This window comes from Nicotiana sylvestris, chromosome 10 (assembly GCF_000393655.2).
Source record: "Nicotiana sylvestris chromosome 10, ASM39365v2, whole genome shotgun sequence".
Taxonomy (NCBI): domain Eukaryota; kingdom Viridiplantae; phylum Streptophyta; class Magnoliopsida; order Solanales; family Solanaceae; genus Nicotiana; species Nicotiana sylvestris.
The window spans coordinates 159,497,161-159,520,586 of record NC_091066.1 but is presented as its reverse complement, the minus strand read 5'-3'; the positions used below and the strand labels follow the sequence as shown (position 1 = coordinate 159,520,586).

The following is a 23,426-nucleotide window of genomic DNA, read 5'->3' as shown; positions in this document are numbered from 1 at the left end:
TCATATGTTCTTTACATTATATAGGAATCCTCAATTAAGCATAGAAATTTCAACAAGATCATGATAATCGCATTTAAGGACTAATGGTCATGCTAGACACCAATGTATAGATACTCGTCACCATGCCTATACATCGTACTCGACAGTTAGCAAGTAGCAAACAAGACTTAACTCCTATTCCCTCAAGCTAAGGTTAGACCAAACACTTACCTCAAACTTCCATGGCCAATTCAAACCTCAATTACCGCTTTTCCTCTCGAACTCGGCTCCAACTCAATCAAATCTATACAATAATGACTTTATATTATCAATATATGCTAAACAAATAAAACCCAACACCTAAATATAGATTCCAAGCTTTCTTCCCAAAATTCCAAAAATCGACCCCGGGCCCGCTTGGTCAAAACACAAGGTTCAGACCAAATTCATATCACCCATTCCCCCACGAGCCCAAATATATAATTTGTTTTCAAATTCGACCCCAAAACGAGGTCTAAATCAAGAGAAATTGAAAAGCCCTAACTCTACCCAATTCTCCCAATTTCTACCCTAAATTTCATGATTTGAGCTTAGGAATTTGATAAATGATGATGAAAAATGAAGAAATTAAGTGAGAATTTACTAACCCAAGTGGTCTTGAAGAATGAGGGCTTCAATGGACTCCTAAGTGCTTGGGGAAGAAGAGAGTTCGTGAGTTTTTGAATGAAATCGGTAGCTATTGTTTTCTGTTTTTAAAAATATAACTGGGCACTATTTGCTCTATGCGATCGTGGAGGGAGCTATGCGATCGCACAGTGGAAAGGAAGTTGGTCATTGCGATTGCATGATGGAGACCGCGAACGCCTTGAAGAAATGGTTGTGCACTCCAGGTTTGGACTTAATGAAATGCGATCGCGGAACAAGGATTGCATTCGCACTGAAGGAACTGGGCTAAGTTATGCAATCGCGGATGCATCTATGCGATCACATAGAACAAATGCGGGGCACTTGAAAGATACTCTATGCTATCGCGATGCTACCTATGCGATCGCATAGAATTGAATACCAGGACATCAGAACTGAAACTTCTGCAACTTTTCTAAGGCCAAAACCACTCCGAAACACCTCCCAAAACACTCTCGAGCCCTCAAGGCTCCTAACCAAACACACACACTAACTCAACAACATCCTACGAACTTAATCGTGCGATCAAATCGCCAAAATAACATCAAAACACTAAATTAAGCCTTAAAATCCATGATTTCTTCCAAATTTCATAAACTTTCAAAAATAAAACTTTGAGTCTGAAACACATCAAACGACGTCTGATTCCAACCAAATTTCACAGAAACATCTTAAAACACATATAAGACCTGTATCGGGTGGCGAAACAAAAATACGTGTCCGATACCAATACGTTCTAATCCAGATTCATTTCGAATTTCCTTAATAATTTCAGAAAAATAATTTCTTTTAAAAATTTATTTCTCGGGCTCGGGACCTCAGATTTCGATTCTGGGTATACGCCCGAGTCCCATATTTTTCTACGGACCCTCCGGGACTGTCAAATCACGGGTCCGGGTCCGTTTACCCAAAATATTAACCAAAGTCAACTTTACTCATTTTAATACCAAGTTTTAGCATTTTTCACAGAATTTCACATATAAGCTTTCCGACTACGCGCCCGTATTGCGCACACAACTCGAGGTAACTAAAAGTAAGGTTTTCAAGGCCTCGAAAGCACGGAATGAATGAGAAAACAGGTGATGACCCCTTTGGGTCGTCACATTCTCCACCTCTAAAACAATCGTTTGTCCTCGAACGGACAAAAGAAAGAAGTACCTGAGTCGGGAAAAAGATGAGGATAACGGCTCAGCATATCAGACTCAGACTCCCATGTCGATGCCTTAGGAGGCTGACCTCTCCACTAAACACGTACAGAAGGGAAACTCTTGGATCTCAACTGACGAACCTGCCGGTCTAGAATAGCTGCCGGCTCCTCCTCATAAGACAGATCCTTGTCCAACTAGACAATGCTGAAACCTAACACTGGGCTGGATCACCGTAATACCTCCAAAGCATGGACACATGAAAAACTAGATGCGCGACTGACAAGCTAGGCGACAAGGCAAGTCTATAAGCCACCTCTCCCATACGATCAAGAATCTCAAATGGACCAATAAACCTAGGTCTAAGCTTGCCTTTTTTTCCGAATCTCATCACGCCCTTCATAGGCGACACTCGGAGCAATACCCGCTTACCCACCATGAAAGCCACATCTCGAACCTCGCGGTCTGCATAACTCTTCTGCCTGTTCTGAGCTGTCAGAAGCCTATCCTGAATGATCTTCACCTTATCCAAGGCCTCCTAAACCAGATCTGTACCCAATAACCGAGCCTCTCCTGGCTCAAACCACCCAACCGGAGTTCGACCCTCGGCAGTGCACATTTATTTTTATGTTGGATCGGACAGTACTTTCCTTGGTGATTATCTGTGCATGAGTTATTTAGCTTTCTACTTGTGGATTTGACTTCATAATTGTTTAATTATATATGAACACACACTCTCTATGGAGGGTTAAAGGAAGAATTTCTGTTTCATACTTGTTATTCTTATGACTTGAGTTATTCTTTCTTATTATAAATTCTTCTCATTTTACTTGACCTTAGTAAGTATCGAGTCGACCTCTCGTCTCTACTTCTTCGAGATTAGATGGGTTATTTACTGGGTACATGTTGTTTATGTACTCATGCTACGCTTCTGTACTTAAATGTACAAGATCTGAGGCAGGTGGATCTGGATATAATTTTGGTGTGCATCAGTGAGCACACTTGGGACTTCTACAATGAACTGCTTCTCCTTCACGCCGATCCGCGGCCGAAGAAGTCTTTCTTTGTACTTTTGTTTTCTGTCTATCCTGATTCAGACAGTAGGATAATGTATTATTCTTTTGTGTATATTCTACTAGTCACCCGTAGCTTGTGATACCAGGTTCTGGCACACACACATTGGTAGACTTATTTTGGATTTGTAATATTATGTTATTTACGAAATCTATCTCTTTTAGTATTGAATTCTAATTTTAAATGGTTATTTCTCTTGAAACCGAATAAAATAAATACAAGATGTTAGAAATATTCCGCATCGGCTTGCCGGTGTCGGGCGCCCTCACAACCTATTATGGAAATGGGTGGTGACATTATTGTAGTAGTAAAAATTTGACTTAACACATGGCCTATTCAACAGTTGACACTTGGAAAGAGCGCATAATTGTCACGACCGGGAATTTACACCCTCGGAAGTTGTGATGGCGCCTACTCGTAGAAGCTAGGAAAGCCATGAACCTCGAAACCATTTACTCTTTCATTTTCATTTATTTTTAACCCATTAAATTAACAATAATAAGCATGTAAATGACAGCGGAGAATAAAATTTAGTGGAAGTCTTAAATAAATATGAAACCAAGATATCTAGAAAACCAGTACATGTCTCTACCTAGAACCTGGTGTCACAACATCCACGGACTACTAAGAACACTACATACATCAGTTTTGAAAGAAAGATAATACTGTCTATCTCGAATACATGAGATAACAGAATACAAAATAAGATAGAAGAGACGTCGGGCATGCGGACGTCTGCAAGGCTACCTCGGTGTCTCGGTGGACTGAAGGCTAGCTCTCGAACTAATGTTGCTGCCCAAACGCGGCTCTGGTATCTGAACATAAGTGAAGATTGTAGCATCAGCAGAACCGACCCCATGTGTTGGTAAGTGTCTGACCTAACCCCGGCGAGGTACTGACAAGGCTAGGACTAGACTCCAGATAAACCTGTGCATATATATATATATATATATAGCGGGAAGATTGAAGGAAATAAACAATTAAAGCTGGGAAAGGGAAACATGCTTCAGGGGTAGCAGATAAAATAGAATATCAAAGAATAATAAGGACACTACAATTTAACTTCTAACATGGATAAAGAGAAATAAAGGCAACTTTCACTTTCAGTTTCATCTTGTTGCAGGCGTGCAACCCATCCTATTTCTCATATCTTGTGGTAGGCATACCATCCGCTCCCATTTCATTATATCTTGTGGCAGGCGTACCACCCGCTCCCATTTCATCAATCTTGTGGTAGGCATACCACCCGGTCCCATTTCATCATATCTTGTGGTAGGCGTACCACCCGCTACCATTTCATCATATCTTGTGGTAGGCGTACCACCCGCTCCCAATTTATTATCTCTTGTGGTAGGCGTACCACCCGCTCCCATTTTATTATCTCTTATGGTAGGCATAACACCTGCTCCCATTTCATTATCTCTTGTGGTAGGTGTACCACCCACTCCCATTTACATGTCATCACAAAAACACAAGAAATCCCGACAAGGGAACAAAAGCAATATAATAACTTCCCGGCAAGGAAACAAAAGCAATATAATAACTTCCCAGATAGGGAACAACAATATTGAAACAGTCATCCCGGCAAGGGAGAATCAGCTATAACCAATCCTAACTCAGCTTGTACTCAGCTCAATTAATGACAATACTCAATCATAAATAAGATCTACGAGGATAAAATAAATCTTTGCTCAATATAGAAGATCATTAGTTAAAGCATCCGAAGTGTCATTAAAAACGCATCAACTTTTAATTTAAGATTCACGGTCATGCTCGACACCAACGTATATATACTCATCACCATGCCTATACGTTGTAATCAACAAGAAACAAGTAGCAAATATGACTCAACTCCTAATCCCTCAAGCTAAGGTTAGACCGAACACTTACCTCAAACTTCCATGGCAAACTCAATCCTAAAATGCCTCTTTTCCTTTCAAATTCGGCTCCAACCCAATCGAATCTATACATAATTGACTTAATAACATCAATAATTGCTAAACAATCCAATTCCAATGTTCAATTAGAACTTTCCAATCATTCTTCCCAAAATCGCAAAAATCGACCCCAGGCCCGCTTGGTCAAAACACGAGGTTCGAACCAAAATCCGATCACCCATTCATCCACGAGCCTGAATATATAATTATTTCCAGAATTTGACCCCAAAATGAGGTCTAAATTACAATTAGTTAAAAAGCCCTAACTCTACCCAAATCCCTAATTTTCTACCCTTATTCACATGATTTAGGCCTAAAAATCTAGTGAGTGTTAATGGAAATTGAAGAAAACGAGTCTATGATTACATACCTATAAGTTTGTGGTGAAATCATCTTTCAAAAATCGCCCAATTTGGAGTTGAGAGGATTAAGTTATGAAAATTTGAACAATTCTCGTTTTAGCTACTGTTTTATAATCGCTGGACAGACCTTCATCGCGTTCGCGATGGGTCTGCTGCGTTCACGAAGAGTATCCTTACATAGGCTTATGCGATCGCAATTCCTCGTACACATTCACAAAGGGTTGGCCCCACTGACCTTCCCGTTCATGGGCCTATAACCGCATTCGCGTAGAGGAAAATGTGCAATTCCATACCAGCCCCCATTTACACTATGCGTTCGCGAAACGCGGGTCGTGTTTGCGTAGAGCAACCCCCAGTGCTCCGCGTTCACGATCCTTCCCTCGTGTTCGTATTGAACAAAAATAACCCTGTCCCTATTTATCTTACGCGATCGCGAGAGTGACTACACGATTGCGAAGAGCAACAGGCCTAAGCACCTATCGCAGATTTTTTGCAAAATCTCGTAAGTTCAAAACTTCTCGAAACACTCCCGAGCCCTCGAGGCTCCTAACCAAACACACGTACTAACTCAACAACATCATACGAACTTATCTGTGCAATTAAGTCGCCAAAATAACCTCAAAAACAATGGATCAAACCTCAAAATCAAGAGTTTTTCTCAAACTTCATCAAGTTTCAAAATTTTGAATTCAAGTCCGAATCACGTCAAACGACGTCTGATTTTAATTAAATTTTACAGAAAGGACGTAAACCATATATAAGACCTGTATCGGGCGCCAGAACCAAAATACCGGCCCGATACCATCACTTTCTAATCAAATTTTATTTCAAATTTTCTTAAATATTTTCAGAAATAATTTTACTTAAAAATTCATTTCTCGAGCTTGGGAACTCGAAATTCAATTTCGGACATATGCCCAAGTCCCATATTTTCCTACGGATCCTCCGGGACCGTCGAATTACGGATCCGGATCCGTTTATCCAAAATACTGACCGAAGTCAAATTTACTCATTTTATAATCAAATTTCATCATTTTTCACAAAATTTCATGTTTAAGCTTTCCGGCTACGCGCTCGGACTATGCACACAAGTCGAGGTGACTCTAAATGAGATTTTCAAGGCCTCGGAAGCATAGAATTCAATTTAAAAATAAGTGATGACCTTTTGGGTCATCACATTCTCCACCTCTAAAATTACCGTTCGTCCTCGAACGGACAGAAGAAGGAAGTACCTAAGTCGGGGAAAAGATGAGGATAACATCTCCGCATATCGGACTCGGACTCCCAGATCGATGCCTCATGAGGCTGACATCTCCACTGAACACGAACAGAAGGGAAACTCTTGGATCTCATCTGACGAACATGCCGGTCTAGAATAGCTACCGGCTCTTCCTCATAAGACAAGTCCTTGTCCAACTGGACAGTGCTGAAATCTAACACGTGGGATGGATCGCCGTAATATTTCCGAAGCATGGACACATGAAACACTGGATGCACGGCTGATAAGCTCGGCGGCAATGCAAGTCTATAAGCCACCTCTCTCACTCGATCAAGAATCTCAAATGGACCAATGAACCTAGGGCTGAGCTTGCCCTTCTTCCTAAATCTCATCACGCCCTTCATAGGCAACACCCAGAGCAATACCTGCTCAGCAACCATAAAAGCCACATCTTGAACCTTGTGGTCTACATAACATTTTTGCCTGGACTGAGCTGTATGAAGCCTATCCTGAGTGATCGCGACCTTGTCCAAGGCCTCCTAAACAAGATCCGCACCCAACAACCGAGCCTCTCCCGACTCAAACCATCCAACCGGAGATCGACACTGCCTACCATATAAAGCCTCATAAGGAGCCATCTAGATACTCGACTGGTAGCTTTTGCCGTAGGCAAACTCCGCTAAGGGCAAAAACTGATCCCACGAACCTCAATCACACAATATCCTTCTTCATTCTCCTTCACCAATAATGTTGTCTCAGATCCTGATACATCTTCACGGCACCCGAATGAATGGAATAGCGCGAGCTATAGGCCTCTTCAGAATCAACTCCCGAAGCCCATACATTGGGCACACATATCCCAAATGACACAACAGAACTACTGCAACTCCCGAAATTTCATTCCGACCTCTATATCAAAATCTCACCTACCAACCAGAAAACGCCAAAATTTCAATTTCGCCAATTCAAGCCTAAATCTACTCTGGACCTCCAAAACACATTCCGATCACGCTCCTAAGTCCCAAATCACCTCCCAAAGCTATCCAAATCATCGGAACTCACATCCGAGCCCATTAACACATAAGCCAACATCCGGTTGACTTTTCCAACTTAAGCTTCCTCAAAAGAGACTAAGTGTCTCAAACCTTACAAAAACCTCTCCTAGCCCGAGCCAACCAATTCGATCATACATAGAACCGGTAAACAAAGTAATAAGAAGCAAAAATTGAGGAAATGGAGCAGTAAATCATGAAATGACCGGTCAGGTCATTACATTCTCCCTCTTTTAAACAAACGTTCGTCTTCAAACGAGTCAAGAAACATATATGAAGCCTCAAACAGGTGAGGATATCTGCTCTGCATCTCCCGCTCAGTCTCCCAAGTAGCCTCCTCCACGGGCCGACCTCTCCACTACACTTTCACTGAAGTTATATCCTTTGATCTCAACTTTCAAACCTGACGCTCCAAAATAGCTGTTGGCTGCACATCATAAGTCAAATCACCATCTAACTGAACCGTGCTGAAACCCAAAACATGATAATAACACAATCTCGGAGCATATCCTCCAAATTCTAAGTAGTCCGCTCGGACTGCCCATCCGTCTGAGGATGAAATGCTGGACTCAACTCAACCTGGGTGCCCAACTCTCGCTAAACTGCTCTCCAGAAATGTGAGATAAACTGCGTACCTCGGTCCGAAATGATAGATACAAGCACACCATGAAGACGAACAATTTCCCGGATATAGATCTCAGCTAACCTCTCGAATGAATAGGAGACTACCACATGAATGAAATGCGCTGACTTGGTCAGCCTATCAACAATGACCCAAACTGCGTCGAACTTCCTCCGTGTCTACGGGATTCCAACAACAAAGTCCATAGTGATCTGCTCCCACTTCCACTCGGGAAGCTCAATCCTCTGAAACAATTCACCAGGCCTCTGATGCTCATACTTAACCTGCTGACAATTCAAACACCGAGCCATATATGCAACAATATCCTTCTTCATTATACGCCACCAATAATGTTGCCGCAAATCCTGATACATCTTCGCGACGCCTAGATGAATAGAGTACTTGGAGCTATGGGCCTCCTCTAAAATCAACTCTCGAAGCCCATCCAAATTAGGCACACAAACTCGACCCTGCAATGTCAAAACTCCATCATCACCTAAGGTAACCTGCATGGCACCTCCACACTGCACCATGTCTCTCGATACATACAAATGGGGATCATCAAACTGCCGATCACGGATACGCTCCAATAATAAGAACAAGTGATCGCGCAAGCTAATACTCGACTAGGCTTAGAAATATCCAACCTCAAAAACCGATTGGCCAAAGCCTGAATATCCAAACCAAGTGGCCTCTCACCGACCGGAATATAAGCATGACTGTCCATACTGGCTGACTTTCTACTCAAAGCATCGGCCACCACATTGGCCTTCCTCGGGTAATATAAGATAGTGATGTCATAATCCTTCAACAACTCCAACCACCTTCTCTGCCTCAAATTCAACTCCTTTTGCTTGAACAAGTACTGAAGACTCTTATAATTAGTGAACACCTTACACGCCACGCCATACAGATAGTGCCTCCAAATCTTCAATGCGTGAACAATGGCTGCCAACTCTAAATCATGGATCGGATAGTTCTTCTCATGAATCTTCAACTGCCTCGAAGCATAGGCAATGACCTTGCCATCCTACATCAACACTGCGCCAAGCCCAATACGAGAAGCATCATAATAAACTATGTAAGGCCCTGAACCTGTGGGAAAAACTAACACCGGTGTCATAGTCAGAGCTGTCTTGAGCTTCTGAAAGCTCGCCTCACACTCGTCCGACCATCTGAACTAGGCACCCGTCTGGATCAACCTGGTCATTGGGGATGCAATAGATGAGAACCCCTCCACGAACCGACGATAGTAGCCTGCCAATCCCAAGAAACTCCGAATCTTTGTAGCTGATGTTGGTCTAGGCCAGTTCTTGACTGCTTCAATCTTCATCGGATCAACCTGAATACCCTCTGCTGATACAACATGACCCATGAATGCAACTGAACTCAACCAGAACTCGCACTTCGAAAACTTAACATATAGCTGACTATCCTTCAGAGTTTGAAGAACCACTCTGAGATGATGCTCGTGGTCCTCCTGACTGCGGGAATATATCAAAATATCATCAATGAAGACTATCACGAACGAGTCCAAATAAAGTCTGAACACTCGGTTCATCAAATCCATAAAAGCTGTTGGGGCATTGGTCAACCCAAATGACATAACCAAGAACTCATAATGCATGTACCCAGTGCGGAAAGTTGTCTTAGGGACATCGGATGCCCTAATCCTCAATTGATGGTAGCCAGATCTCAAGTCAATCTTTTAAAATACCTTGGCACCCTGAAGCTGATCGAACAAATCATCAATCCTCGGGAACTAGATACTTATTCTTGATTGTGACCTTGTTCAACTGCCGGTAATCAATGCACGTTCTAATCGAACCATCCTTTTTCTTAACAAACAACACTGGCGCACCCCAAGGCGAAAAGTTGGGTATAATGAAACCCTTATCAAGTAAGTCTTGCAACTGCTCCTTCAACTATTTCAAATCTAGCGGGGCCATGCGATACGACGGGATAAAAATGGGCTGAGTGCTCGGAGCCAAATTAATGCAAAAGTCAATGTCCCTGTCGGGTGGCATACCCGGCAGGTCTGAAGGGAAACCCTCAGGAAGCTCACCAACCATGGGCACATAATCAATAGAGGGAACCTCAGTACTGGAATCACGAACATAAGCCAAATAGGCCAAGCACCCCTTCTTTACCTTACGCCGAGCCTTCACATAAGAGATAACACTACGTGTAGGATGACCAAGAGTCCCTCTCCACTCTAAACAAAGCATACCCGGTAAAGCTAAAGTCACAGCCTTGGCATGGCAATCCACGACAGCGTGGTACGGTGATAACCAATCCATCCCCAATATAACATCGAAATCAACCATGTCTAAGAGAAACAAATCTACACGAGTCTCAAGACCCCCAATCACTACAGTACAAGAACGTTGGACTCGATCAACCATGATAGAATCACCCACTGGTGTAGATACAGAGATAGGAATACTCAATGAATCACTAGTCATGATTAGATACAGTGCAAAATAAGATGACACATTCGAGTATGTAGACCCTGGATCAAATAACATTGAACCATCTCTATCACAAACCACAACCGTACCTGTAAGAACTGCATCTGAAGCCTCAGCCTCGGGCCTGGCTGGAAGGGAATAACATCGGGGTTGGGCCCTTCCACCCAGAACTACCTTTTTGGGATGGCCTGCTGCTGGCTGGTCTCCACCTCTACGGCTTGAGCTCTACCTCTAGGACCTTTACCTCCACCTCTAGCACCTCTAACCCCACTTCTAGCTGGTTGGGTGGGCTGTGGAACATCTGGTGCCTAAACCATAGCATGGGAACCCTGATGCGGAGAACTACTCGAAGCTCGAGGGCAAATCCTAGCAATGTGCCTCGTGTAGCCACAAGTAGAACAAGCCCTTGGCTGACGACCCTGAAAACTCTGAAGCGGGGGTGCACTGGTAGGTGATGGTGGTGAACTGAAGGATCGCTTATCGGGATACTGCATCTGAGGACCACAGCTACCTGAAGCACCGTGAGAAACCTAAAGAGCTAACTGAAAGGGCCTAGGAGGATGGCCTCTACCATATGGATCTCTACCTCCATACGAGGTACCACTGAATCTTCCTGAATGACGGGGCCTCTTATCCGACACATGACCACCTCCCAGTGACAGAACCATCTCAACTCTACGGGCCACATTGGCGCCTCCTGAAAAGTGATCTCACTCCCGGCCTCCTTGGCCATCTGATGATGATTTGGATGAATAAAATTGTCGATAAACCTTCTCACCCTCTCTCTCAGTAGGAAGTATGACAAGAGCATGGCGAGCTAAGTCGATGAACCTGGTCTCATACTGGGTGACCGCCATGGAACCCTGCTAGAGGCGCTCAAACTGCCTCCGATAGGCCTCTCTCTGAATCACGGGGAGAAACTTCTCTAGAAACAACACTGTACACTGCTCCCAAGTCAAAAATGGTGATCCGGCTGGCCTAGCTAAGCAATAATGCCTCCACCAAGTCGTTGCAGATCCAGACAAGCGAAATACAGCAAAATCGACCTCATTTGTCTCAACAATGCTCATGTTCCTGAGAACCTTGTAGCAGCTATATAGGAAATCCTGGGGATCCTCAGAAGAAGCACTATTGAAAGTAGTAAAGAGTTTATTTAAACTTATCCAACCTCCACAAAGCCTCCGAAGACGTAGCTCATGTATCACCTGTCTATGCTGCTGCTAGGCTAAAAAAGGGGTACATGACCTCGCCATTCGCGAAAGGACAAGAGTAGAGGTTTCAATTTAGCATTGAGAGAATAAATCCGCATGACAAGAAAGAACAAATGTGAAATATTCCTAAATCTGTAGCCTTTGGGATAAATACAGATGTCTCCGTACGGATCCCTCAGACTCTACTGAGCTTGTCCGTGAGATGTGAGACCTATCTAACCTAGAGCTTTGATACCAACTTTCACGACTGGAAATTCCCACCCTCGGGAGTCGTGATGGTGCCTACTCGTAGAAGCTAGGCAAGCCATGAACCCCAAAACCATTTACTCTTTCGTTTTAATGCATTTTTAACCGATTAAATTAACAATAATAAGCATGTAAATGACAGAGGAAAATAAAATTTAGCGGAAGTCTTAAATAAATATGAAACCAAGGTATCTAGAAAACAAGTACATGTCTCTACCCAGAACTTGGTGTCACAACATCCACGGACTACTAAGAATACTACATATATCAGTTTTGAAAGAAAGATAATACTGTCTATCTCGAATACATGATATAATAGAATACAAAATAGGATAGAAGAGACGACGGGCCTGTGGACGTCTGCAAAGGCTATCTCGGTACCTCGGTGGACTGAAGGCTGGCTCCTGAACTAATGCTGCTACCCAAACGCGTCTCCAGTATCCGCACATAAGTGCAGAGTGTAGCATTACCAGAACCGACCCCATGTGCTGGTAAGTGTCTGGCCTAACCCCGGTGAGGTAGTGACGAGGCTCGGACCAGATATATATATATATATATATATATATATATGCATCTACAACGGAAAGATTGAATGAAATAAACAATTAAAGCTGGGGAAGGGAAACATGCTTCGGGGGTAGCAAATAAAACAGAATATCAAAGAATAATAAGGAAACTACAATTTTAGTTCTAACACAGATAAATAGAAATAAAGGCAACTTTAATTTTCAATTTCATCTTGTTGCAGGCGTGAAACCCGATCCCATTTCTCATATCTTGTGGTAGGCGTACCACCCGCTCCCATTTCATTAACTCTAGTGGTAGGCGAACCACCCGCTCCCATTTTATCAATCTTGTGGTAGGCGTACCACCCGCTCCCATTTCATTATATCTTGTGGTCGGCGTACCACCCGCTCCCATTTCATCATATCTTGTGGTAGCTATACCACCCCGCTCCCATTTCATTATCTCTTATGGTAGGCGTACCAGCCGCTCCCATTTCATTATCTCTTGTGGTAGGCGTACCACCCGCTCCCATTTCATTATCTCTTGTGGTAGACGTACCACCCGCTCCCATTTCATTATCTCTTGTGGTAGGCGTACCACTCGCTCCCATTTACAAGTCATCACAAAATCACAAGAAATTCCGGCAACGGAACAAAAAAAATATAATAACTTCCCGGCAAGGGAACAACAATATTGAAATAGTCTTCTCAGCAAGGGTGAATTGCTATAACCAATCCTAACTCAGCTTGTACTCAGATCAATTAATGACAATACTTAATCATAAATAAAATCTACGAGGATAAAATAAATCCTTGCTCAATATAGAAGATCATTAGTTAAAGAATCTGAAGTGTCATTCATGAGCGCAACAACTTTCAATTTAAGACTCACGATCATGCTCGACACCAACGTATAGATACTCGTCACTATGCCTATACATCGTACTCTACAAGAAGCAAGTAGCAAATATAAATCAACTCCTAATCCCTCAAGCTAAGGTTAGACCGAACACTTACCTCAAACTTCTACGGCCAACTCAATCCTCAAACGCCGCTTTTTCTTTCAAATTTGGCTCCAACCTAATCGAATCTATACATAATTAACTTAATAACATCAACAATTGCTAAACAATCCAATTCCAATGTTCAATTAGAATTTTCCAATCATTCTTCCCAAAATCCCAAAAATCGACCACGGGCCTGCTTTGTCAAAATACAAGGTTCGAACCAAAATCCGTTCACCCATTCATCGACGAGCCCGAATATATAATTATTTTCAGAATTCGATCCCAAAACGAGGTCTAAATCACAATTAATTAAAAATCACTAACCCTACCAAAATTCCTAATTTTCTACCCTTATTCACATGATTTAGGCCTAGAAATCCAATGGGTGGTAATGACATTTGTGGTGAAATCCACTTACAAAAATCGCCCAATTTGGAGTGGAAATGAAGAAGTTATGAAAATTTGAACAATTCTCGTTTTAGCTATTGTTTTAAAATCGCTGGACAGACCTTCATCGCGTTCGTGATGGGACTGCCGCGTTTGCGAAGAGCAGCCTTACACAGGCTTATGCGATCGCGATTCCTCGTATGCGTTCGCAAACTGTTGACCCCCCGGACCTTCGCGTTCGAGGGCCTATGAACGCATTCGCGTAGAGGAAAATGTTCAATTCCATACCAGCCCCCATTTACACTATGCATTCGCGGGACGTCGGTCGAGTTCGCGTAGAGCAACCCCCATGCTCCACGTTCGCTATCCTTCCCTCGCGTTCACATTGAACAAAAATACCCCTGTCCCCATTTACCTTACGCGATCGTGAAGAGCAACAAGCCTGAGCATCTGTTGCAGATTTTCTGCAATTTCTCCCAAGTTCAAAACTTCCTGAAACACATCTGAAACACTCCCGAGCCCTCGGGGCTCCTAACCAAACACACGTACTAACTCAACAACATCATACGAACTTATCTGTGCGATCAAGCCGCCAAAATGACCTCAAAAACAATGGATCAAACCTCAAAATCAAGAGTTTTTCTCAAACTTCATCAAGTTTCAAATTTTTGAATTCAAGTCCGAATCACGTCAAACGACATCCGATCTTAGCCAAACTTTACATATAGGACTTAAACCATATATAAGACCTGTACCGGGCGCCGGAGCCAAAATACGGGCCCGATACCATCGCTTTCTAATCATATTTCATTTCAAATTTCCTTAAACATTTTCAGAAAATAATTTTACTTAAAAATTCATTTCTCTGGCTTGGGATCTCGGAATTCGATTCCGGGCATACGCCCAAGTTCCATATTTTCCACGGGTCGGGGTCCGTTTACCCAAAATGTCGCCCGAAGTCAAAGTTTCTCATTTTATAATTAAATTTCATCATTTTTTACAAAATTTCATGTTTAAGCTTTCCGGCTACGTGCCCAGATAACACACTCAAATCAAGGTGATGACCTTTTGGGTCATCACAATAGTCAGCCACAAGGAAAGCAGAAGAAGTCGGAAAGTAAACTTCGAGTTGGATAAACCTAATATAAATAAAGACTCCCTAAATTAACATTGACTCAGTAATTACTCTTGAATAGAATGGATGCAAAAGAGCGGCTTAAATGTTTATAACGGCTGCATAATTCAAGGAAAGACTACTCAAATCAAGACCTATAAAAAAAAGTTTTAAATTAGTCTAGCCCCAGTGCGAGTAACGTAAATTAGGTGGAAAATCAATTTTTTTTAACTTGTTACACACTTTCATAAAAGTTGAATATGTCCTCTTTATGATTTGCTGGGCAAGAAGAGTTCATTTAAATTTGCCAATAGGATACAGTGAAACCCAATGTATAACGCTGCATTATAAACACAAACGAAATCAACTCTTGGCTATTAACAAGAAGAACAAGGTTATCGAGCATGTATATTCATGTTAAACTTTGAGGTCGTTCATAATCTTATCGTTAGCAAGTGTAACAATCCGGATGGTTGTTTTGAGAATTACGCCTCGATCCCCTATTAATTGCTTTTTTTGCATTTGTTTCTGCTATTGTGAATTGTCGGGAAGATCCGTTCTGAGTTTCGAGGTGTTTTGAGATAATTAGTCCCTAAATGAGAGCTTAAGCTTTAGAATTTGGACCGAAGCCGGAGCAGTATGAAGACGGCCTCAGAATGGAATTCCGTCGATTCTATTAGCTCTGTTGGGTGATTTCGGGCTTAGAAGCGTGTTCAGATTGCGTTTTGGAGGTCCGTAGCTTATTTAGACTTGAAATATCGAAAGTTGAATTTTTGAAGATTCCGATCGATAGTGAGATTTTGATATCGGGATCGGAACCCGATTCCGAAAGTTAGAATAGCTTCGTAGTGTTGAATGTGACCTGTGTGTAAAATTTGAGGTCAGTCGGACATGGTTTGGTTGGTTTCAACATCGGTTGTAGAATTCTTGAGATTTCAAGTTCATTAGGCTTGGATTGGAGGGTGAATCGTGGTTTTATCGTTGTTTGATGTGATCCGAGAATTGGATTAAGTTTGTATGATATTTTAGGATTGGTCGGCATGTTTGGTTGAGGTCCCAGGGGCCTCGTATGAGTTTTGGATGCTTAACGGAATTGAAATTGGACTTAGGCATTTTCTGTTATTGTTAAACCTACTATAATCGCACCTACGTATGTGGGACCCTAGGTGCGGCGCCGCAGAAGCGGATTGAAGATCGCAGAAATGGAAAAAGGTTAGGGCTTCTAAAACGCAGGTGCAGCTGGGTGACCTCAAATGCGGAACCGCAGATGCGGCCCTAGCTCAAATAAGTGAATTTCGCACCTACGATGCCTTTTCTGTAGGTGCGGGACCGAAGGTATGTCCCCCTGACCGCAGATGCAGTAATCATTGGGTAGAAATATGAAATTTTGAGGGTTTGAAGTTCATAATATCAAATTTGATTTTTTAGCTCGGGAGGAGGCAATTTTGAGAGGATTTTGAAGAGAAAATCAGTGGGTAACGATTCCTAACCCTATTTCATTTATATTTCATCAATCAATTATTGTTTAACACATTTAATCTAAGAATTTGAGTGGAAGGATGGGGATTTGGGGGAAAGGTTCCCCAACTGAGTTTTTGGATTTTGATTGGGTTTTAGTTGTCAGAATTAATGATTTTTGGATGAGTGATCTCGTGAGTAAATGGGTGTTCATAATTCGTAAATTTTACCAGATTCCGAGACGTGGTCCCGGAGAGGATTTTTAGATATTTTTCTATTTTCTTACCTTAGCTTCGATTCTTTTAGCTAAATTTATCATTTGTAGTTATATTTACATTATGAAATTTATTTGGTTAGATTTTGGCCACTCGGAGTTGGATACTAGTGGCAAGAGTATGATTTCGGATTGATGTTAAGCCGGTTCAAGGTAAGTGGCTTGCCTAACGTTGTGTACGGGAATTCCTCTTAGGATTTGGTATTGTTGTTGTATGAATGTCGTGTATGTGAGATGACGAGTGCGTATACGTGCTAATTGTTGGAAAAACCTCGTTTTCATTAAGTAAATATTTGCATTTCCTTTTGTTGAACACTACTTGTATTTTAAATCCTACTGTTTAGCTTAAGGAAGCATGCTTAAGTGATTTAGCTGTTCAATCTGTTTAAACTGTCTACTTGAATTATGTGCAGCATGTTTAGAATAGAAGTCTCTGTTTTCTTGGTACAAAATTGAATTTAATTGTAGATTCTTTTCTTGAGACTGTTGTGTGTTTACTTTGGGACAACGGGACGATATCCCCGGAGATCCCCCTGCATGTTTACTTTGGGACTACAGATCAGTATTCCGGAAGATCCCCCTGCACATTTATATTTGGGACTACGGGAGTACGGGACGACATCCCGGAAGATTCCCCTGTACTGGTTATTTACTTTGGGACTATGGATTGGTATTCTGGGAAATTACCATGCACATTTATGATTCGGACTAAGGGAAAATATTCCGGAAGATCCTCTACACATTTACGTTTGGGACTACGGGGCGATATCCTGGGAGATCCCCTGTTTCTATCTCTGTGTACTGAGTTATATTTTTTCTGTGATTTATTCTTTATCGGCTGTTAGTATTTTAATTATACTTTCGCATTTCATACTGCTTTATCTATTATATATATATATAAGCAGTAGGGCCCTGACCTTCCTCGTCACTACTCGACCGAGGGTAGGCTTGACACTTACTGGGTACCGTTCTGGTGTACTCATGCCCTTTCCTGCATAGATTTTTCGTGTGCAGATCCAGGTTCTTCTGCTCAGCCGTTCTATCAGTGAGGTGGGCGATATCAGAGACTTCGAGGTATATCTGCTGTGTCCGCAGATCTAGAAGCCCCTCTCTATTCTTCTCTTTAGCTTTAGACTTCATGTATTTATTTTTGATTAGATATTCTGGAGTTAGAACACAGTGTAATTTTCTATAGCTTGTGATTTCATGAGATTCCGGGTTTTGGGAGTTTGATTCAGTTTTGAGAGTGTGTATTGTATATGTCGAGCGGCATTTTAAAACTCTTTTATTATGTTTTACCCGCTACTTTTCAGTTTCTTATTTTGTTTTCTTTTTCCGCAATTGGTTAGGCTTACCTAGTCGTAGAGACTACGTGTCGTCACGACAGTTCACTGAGGGAGAACTTGGGTCGTGAGAGCAAGCATTTGATATTTGCTAGTAACCTTAATTGCGCTCTGTAAGCACGTAATTTTTGACCAGTTACATTATTGTGTAATTTAAGTGTTTAAAATATTTATTTAACTTAACTTTAATTTTTATGGAGTTTTAGTGAATGTTTACTTCAAAATAAAATTTAAAAACATAAAAATATGTTCATCTTTAGTTTAAGGTCAATTAGTATATTTATATTTATAGTATTTTAATTTTTACCACAACTTTACCCTATTTTCTCTACTTTTTACTTTATTATAATATTTAAAAAATATAAAAATAGTTTTGTTATGTTATGAAATATTATAATTATATTAATGGATGTCTATAACTCCTAAAGAAGTTACTCCCACTACTCTTCACCATTATGTAGATAATTCCCACAACTTCTCACTATTATAGTTGTAACTCCCACACCTCCATAACCTCCCCATAATCTTCCTCCATGATCTCAAATGTTTACTATCATGTTTATGGCATTCTTTTGTATACCTCTATGTAATCCTATAAATAAAGGGTTTTGGCACCACATTGTATACACTTGAAATACATGGAAGAAATAAGAAGCTCTCATCTCTTGCTCTCTATATTCTTGTCTATTTTCTTGTTTTATTACTTTGAGCTAAGTTTTTTAACACGTTATCAGCACGAGTCTCTATCCAATTGAGTTACAATATCTACAAAATTGTTTTACATCAGAAAAAGCATATGTCTGTTGTGCCTGATATTCCTCTGGAAGAGATGAGTTTTTCTTTTCCATTTAGCAATTTCAAATAATGGTATGAAACATAATAGAAAGAATAACAAGATTGAGAAAACTAGTACATCGTGAAAAGGCATATAATGCTAAGATACGTTTTCTATTTTTTTTTTAATTAATTCATTTTCTTGTTAGTTTTTCTCAAAGGTTCTTTATTTTTCATGAAAGTCTCCAATTCTAAGTATTATTTTATAAAGTTTAAAATACTTAGATGTAAACTAATTACTACTTCATGTTTTTCTTTCTAATATTTATTGTAAGTTTAGTCTAATCTCTTTCACCTAATGTTCAGGTTAGATCTTATATGAAAATCAGAAGCATATAATGATGCAACCAAATGTTACATACTAAACCAGACACCAAAGATGTACATAAATTAACGAGCTGCGCCAGCTTTTGCAAAGTGATTTGAAGAACTTTGATTCCTTTGTTACCAGTAAATAGATACGTATTGTTATGACTTGTGTAACACATATATGAGTTTACTTTTATTACTATTAAAAGTAGTATACCGTGAAAGGCTCAAGGGGTGAGTCTACTTTGGCATATTATGCCATTAATTGAGTGTAAGACGGTGGGTTCAAGTCCCAACGCACTATGTTGATGAAAAGATGTTGGATTCGAGTTTCAATGCAGCATGGCCTAACATGCCTTTATATGGGTAAGGTATTGGGTTTGAGTCACAATGTACCATATTGATGACTAAAGAAATCTAATGTTATTTCACGAAAAAACATAAAGTTTGTCTCATTTAACGGTGCATAATAAGTCTAAATAAAGATAAGTGGTTGACCAATGAACGTGGGCATGCAAAGATCAAACAATAACGGTTATCATTATGGTTATTGTAAAAAGGAGAACAATAAGGGTTCTCAAAATTATCCTTCAAAGGTGAAGGAATATGTATCAATGTGGTCTGTTGTTAATACGAGACACGTTCACATGATTACAGTCCATTCCATGAAAATGTGACTTGTGATAAGCATTGTAAATGCAGGCTCATTCCTGAAAGTAAATGTTGATATATATATATATATATATATATATATATATATATATATATGTGTGTGTGTGTGTGTGTGTGTGTGTGTGTGTGTGATAAAAATTATGCATAAAAATATGCTTATGCGTGGTTGGATAAATACCACAACTCACATATAAGGGAGGTTTGAGAGAAATAAAGATAATGAATATGTCATTGGTCGCATACATGTGGTACGCCAAAAATATTTTGTCATGCCTTATAAAATGTTATTAAAGGCAAACGTAAAGCAAGAACTGATTTTGCTTATGATGATTGACCATGACTATAATAATTTGATTTTCTCCGTGAAGGAGACAACATTTACCATATGGATGGTGAGAAAAAAAGTCTTGTAGTACAAAATCAACTAAGAGCTCCGAAAAAGCTAATTTACTGCTACTTGGATAAATAAAATTGTCCATGACATTGATGTTGTAGTAAGTCTCAAAAGAAATTTTTGAGTTTCAAATATATTAGTTAAAGTGATTGGCATACTGAGACTATAAATGAAAGGAAGATTGATTATCTTCATATCACTATAATCATACCGGGTAAATATGAAAGGTTAACCAACTTTTATTCTATTTGTACTACAGATGTATAAGTATGATGATAGAATCACATGCCATAGTAAATTAAATGTCTATTGAAATAAACAATAGTTGGCATGACCGGTTGGCCATCCAGGTTTATTGATGCGAAAATTAATTGAGAATTCACATTGGCATATATTGAAGAAATAGAAGATTCTTCAAGAATTCTCTTGTGCTACTTATTCCCATGATATACCAGTTAAGGTTGGGACTGAATCCCTTGATTTCTAGAAAGAATAGAAGGTGATATATATATGGGCCCAATCACCTGCCATGTGGACCGTTTACTAGATGCATCTATTGTATGGTCACATGCACGTTTGTTATCAACTTGCAATTTGGTTTTTGCAAGGTTGTTTACTCAAATTATTCGAGCACAATTCCGGAATATAAATTATGATAATTTATCTTGAGAATGCTGGTTTAAATCCAAGTTACTTTAGCAGATATTGTATGCCTCCAATTATAGCTAAATCATTGCTTATGAGAACAAAACTCCGAATAGAAATTTGGTATGAGGTGTATTATTTAATATACAACAGTATTTGTACACATCCAGCCAACAAGTCATGATAAATTCTCCCTATCACAATTGGTTCAGGATCAGGAACCAAATATTCCTATCTAGAAATATGGATATGCTATATGATTTAATTGTGCTGCCACAATGCACAAAGATGGGTTCCCAAAGAAGGTTGGGAAATGTGTTGGTGATCCCGGCATAAGGGGGAGAAAATGGGCAGCTGAAAAAAGTGATACGTGAAATGAATTCTTATGAATACATCTAGATCCTTGTACAAAAAAAATGTGAACTTGAAGTTCAAATGATAATACAAAATATTGCCAGGCACATTTGCTGACCTAAAGTTAAATGTCATATTCCAGCTGTTAATGCTCCAAATAGAATAACGTCCAAGATGGACAGAGTTTATGGCACGCATGAAGCATAATAGACAAATCGGTTCCAAAGATAAAACTCCTTGAAGAAGGACAGGAGCAAATAATAAAGATGGTTATAATAAGGAGGCACGTGCTTTATAAGAGCACCATGACATAACCCTTTATAAGACATCATGGAAGAGGCTCAGGTACCTGAAAATAATGAGATCTCGATAAGTTATGTCTTTATTGTGCGATGATAGAACCGATATAAAATGATCGTCGACGGTGTTGTTAATATAATGTAGCGCTCAATATTATTAATATTGACGAGGATCTTGAGCTCAAATTATCACAGAATTTGGACAGAAAAATGATTGGCTAAATGAAAACTATGCAATGCAAATTGACTTCGTCTGGAAAATATAAAGTTGGACGGATAGTCCCAACAACTGAAAGTATAAAGGCTATATGGAGATATTGAAATAAGATTAGTATTATATTGTAAAAGGAATCGTTGATACAGATTTGTTTATTCAAACAAATACTGTCAAGGTTTTGTTGGTTATATAAATGCAGGGCATAGTTCGTTGTTCAAACAATCTATTTCCATGTGAGGATGTGTGACTTTTCTTTGAAGAGACAATTCCAATAATATTGACGACGATGTTGCTTGCATAGCACAATTAAAACAACGATATATTGAAGAAAACAATATAAAGCACATTTAGCCAAAGTTTCTCTGCAGAGATGATCTTCAACAGAATGATGAAACAGATGTTCAAGAAATTCGCTCAAGTGATAATTTGGCGGAATATTTCACCAAGGCATTTCCAATATCAATATTAGAGAAGTTGTTATACAAGCTTGGAATTTGCCGTCTCCGAGAAATAAAGTGATATTTTCATCAGGGGGAGGCAAATACGCGTTGTACTCTTTTTCCCTTAGCTAAGGTTTTATCCCACTAGGTTTTCCTAGCATGGTTTTTAATGAGACAGCAAACAATGCGTATTACAATATATGTGTACTCTTTTTCCTTCACTAAGTTTTTTTCCCCACAGGGTTTTTTCTTAGTAAAGTTCTAATGAGGCACATTATCTATATACATCCAAGGGGGAGTGTTAAGAAATATTATAATTATATTAGTGGATGTCTATAACTCCTAAAGAAGTTACTTCCACTATTTGTGACGATCCGACCAGTCGTCCCATAAGTTACCACTCTATTTCCCCATTTCTGTTTCTTTATGCTTCATTATCCTTGTTTTATGTGATTGAGTTGGTTAGGTTGCGTTCGGAGTGTATTTGGTAAGAAATGAGACACTTAGTCTCTTTAGAAAGGTTTAGTTTGGAAAAGTCAACTGGATGTTGACTTATGTGTTAGAGGGCTTGGATGTGAGTTCCGATGGTTCGACTAGCTTCGAGAGGTGATTTATGACTTAGGAGTGTGATCGGAATTAGTTTTGGGTATGATGTAAAATTAGGCTTGAATTGGCGAAGTTAGTATTTTTGCGATTTTCGATTGGTAGGTGAGATTTCGATCTGGGGGTCTGAATGGAATTCCGAGAGTTGCAATAGCTTCGATATGTCATTTGGGATATGTGTGCAAAATTTCAGGTTGTTCGGAGGTGGTTTGATTGGATTTTTGATCGAAAGTGTATTTCGGAAGTTTTTAGAATACTTAGGCTTGAATTCGATGTGAAGTGGTGGATTTGGTATTGTTTTAGGTGTTCTAATGATTGGAACAAGTTTGAATTAGATTTTAGGATGTGTTGGTGCTTTTTGTTGAGGTCCCGGGGCCTCGGGTGAGTTTCGGGTGGTCAATCGGGCTATTTTTGGAGTTGAAATGTTGCAGAAAACTGTTCAGCTGTTGTAGAAGATTTTGCCCTTCGTGATCGTGTGGGGTGAGTCGCAATCGCGTAGTAGGAATTTAGAAGTACAGGATTTAGACCTTCGTGTTCGCGTTTGAGAGCTCGCATTTGTGGAAGGATA

At 40.1% G+C, this 23,426-nt stretch overlaps 1 protein-coding gene across 1 annotated transcript; it reads right to left on the bottom strand.

The window, feature by feature from the left end:
* Positions 1-4,679: 4,679 nt before the first annotated feature.
* Positions 4,680-10,539, bottom strand: LOC138880179 (uncharacterized). Its single transcript, XM_070159851.1, has 3 exons — positions 10,104-10,539; positions 4,773-4,879; positions 4,680-4,688 (listed from the first exon to the last, which is right to left on the bottom strand). Exons 1-3 carry the CDS (start codon positions 10,537-10,539, stop codon positions 4,680-4,682), a joined length of 552 nt encoding a protein of 183 aa, XP_070015952.1.
* Positions 10,540-23,426: the final 12,887 nt, after the last annotated feature.

Coding starts and splice junctions, on each gene's coding strand:
- LOC138880179 (XM_070159851.1), bottom strand. CDS start 10,539: ATGACTAGTGATTCATTGAGTATTCCTATCTCTGTATCTACACCAGTG. Junction 4,880..10,103: donor TTTCCCTTCAGACCTGCCGG/GTATGCCACCCG, acceptor TGGATTGTTTAG/CAATTATTGATGTTATTAAG.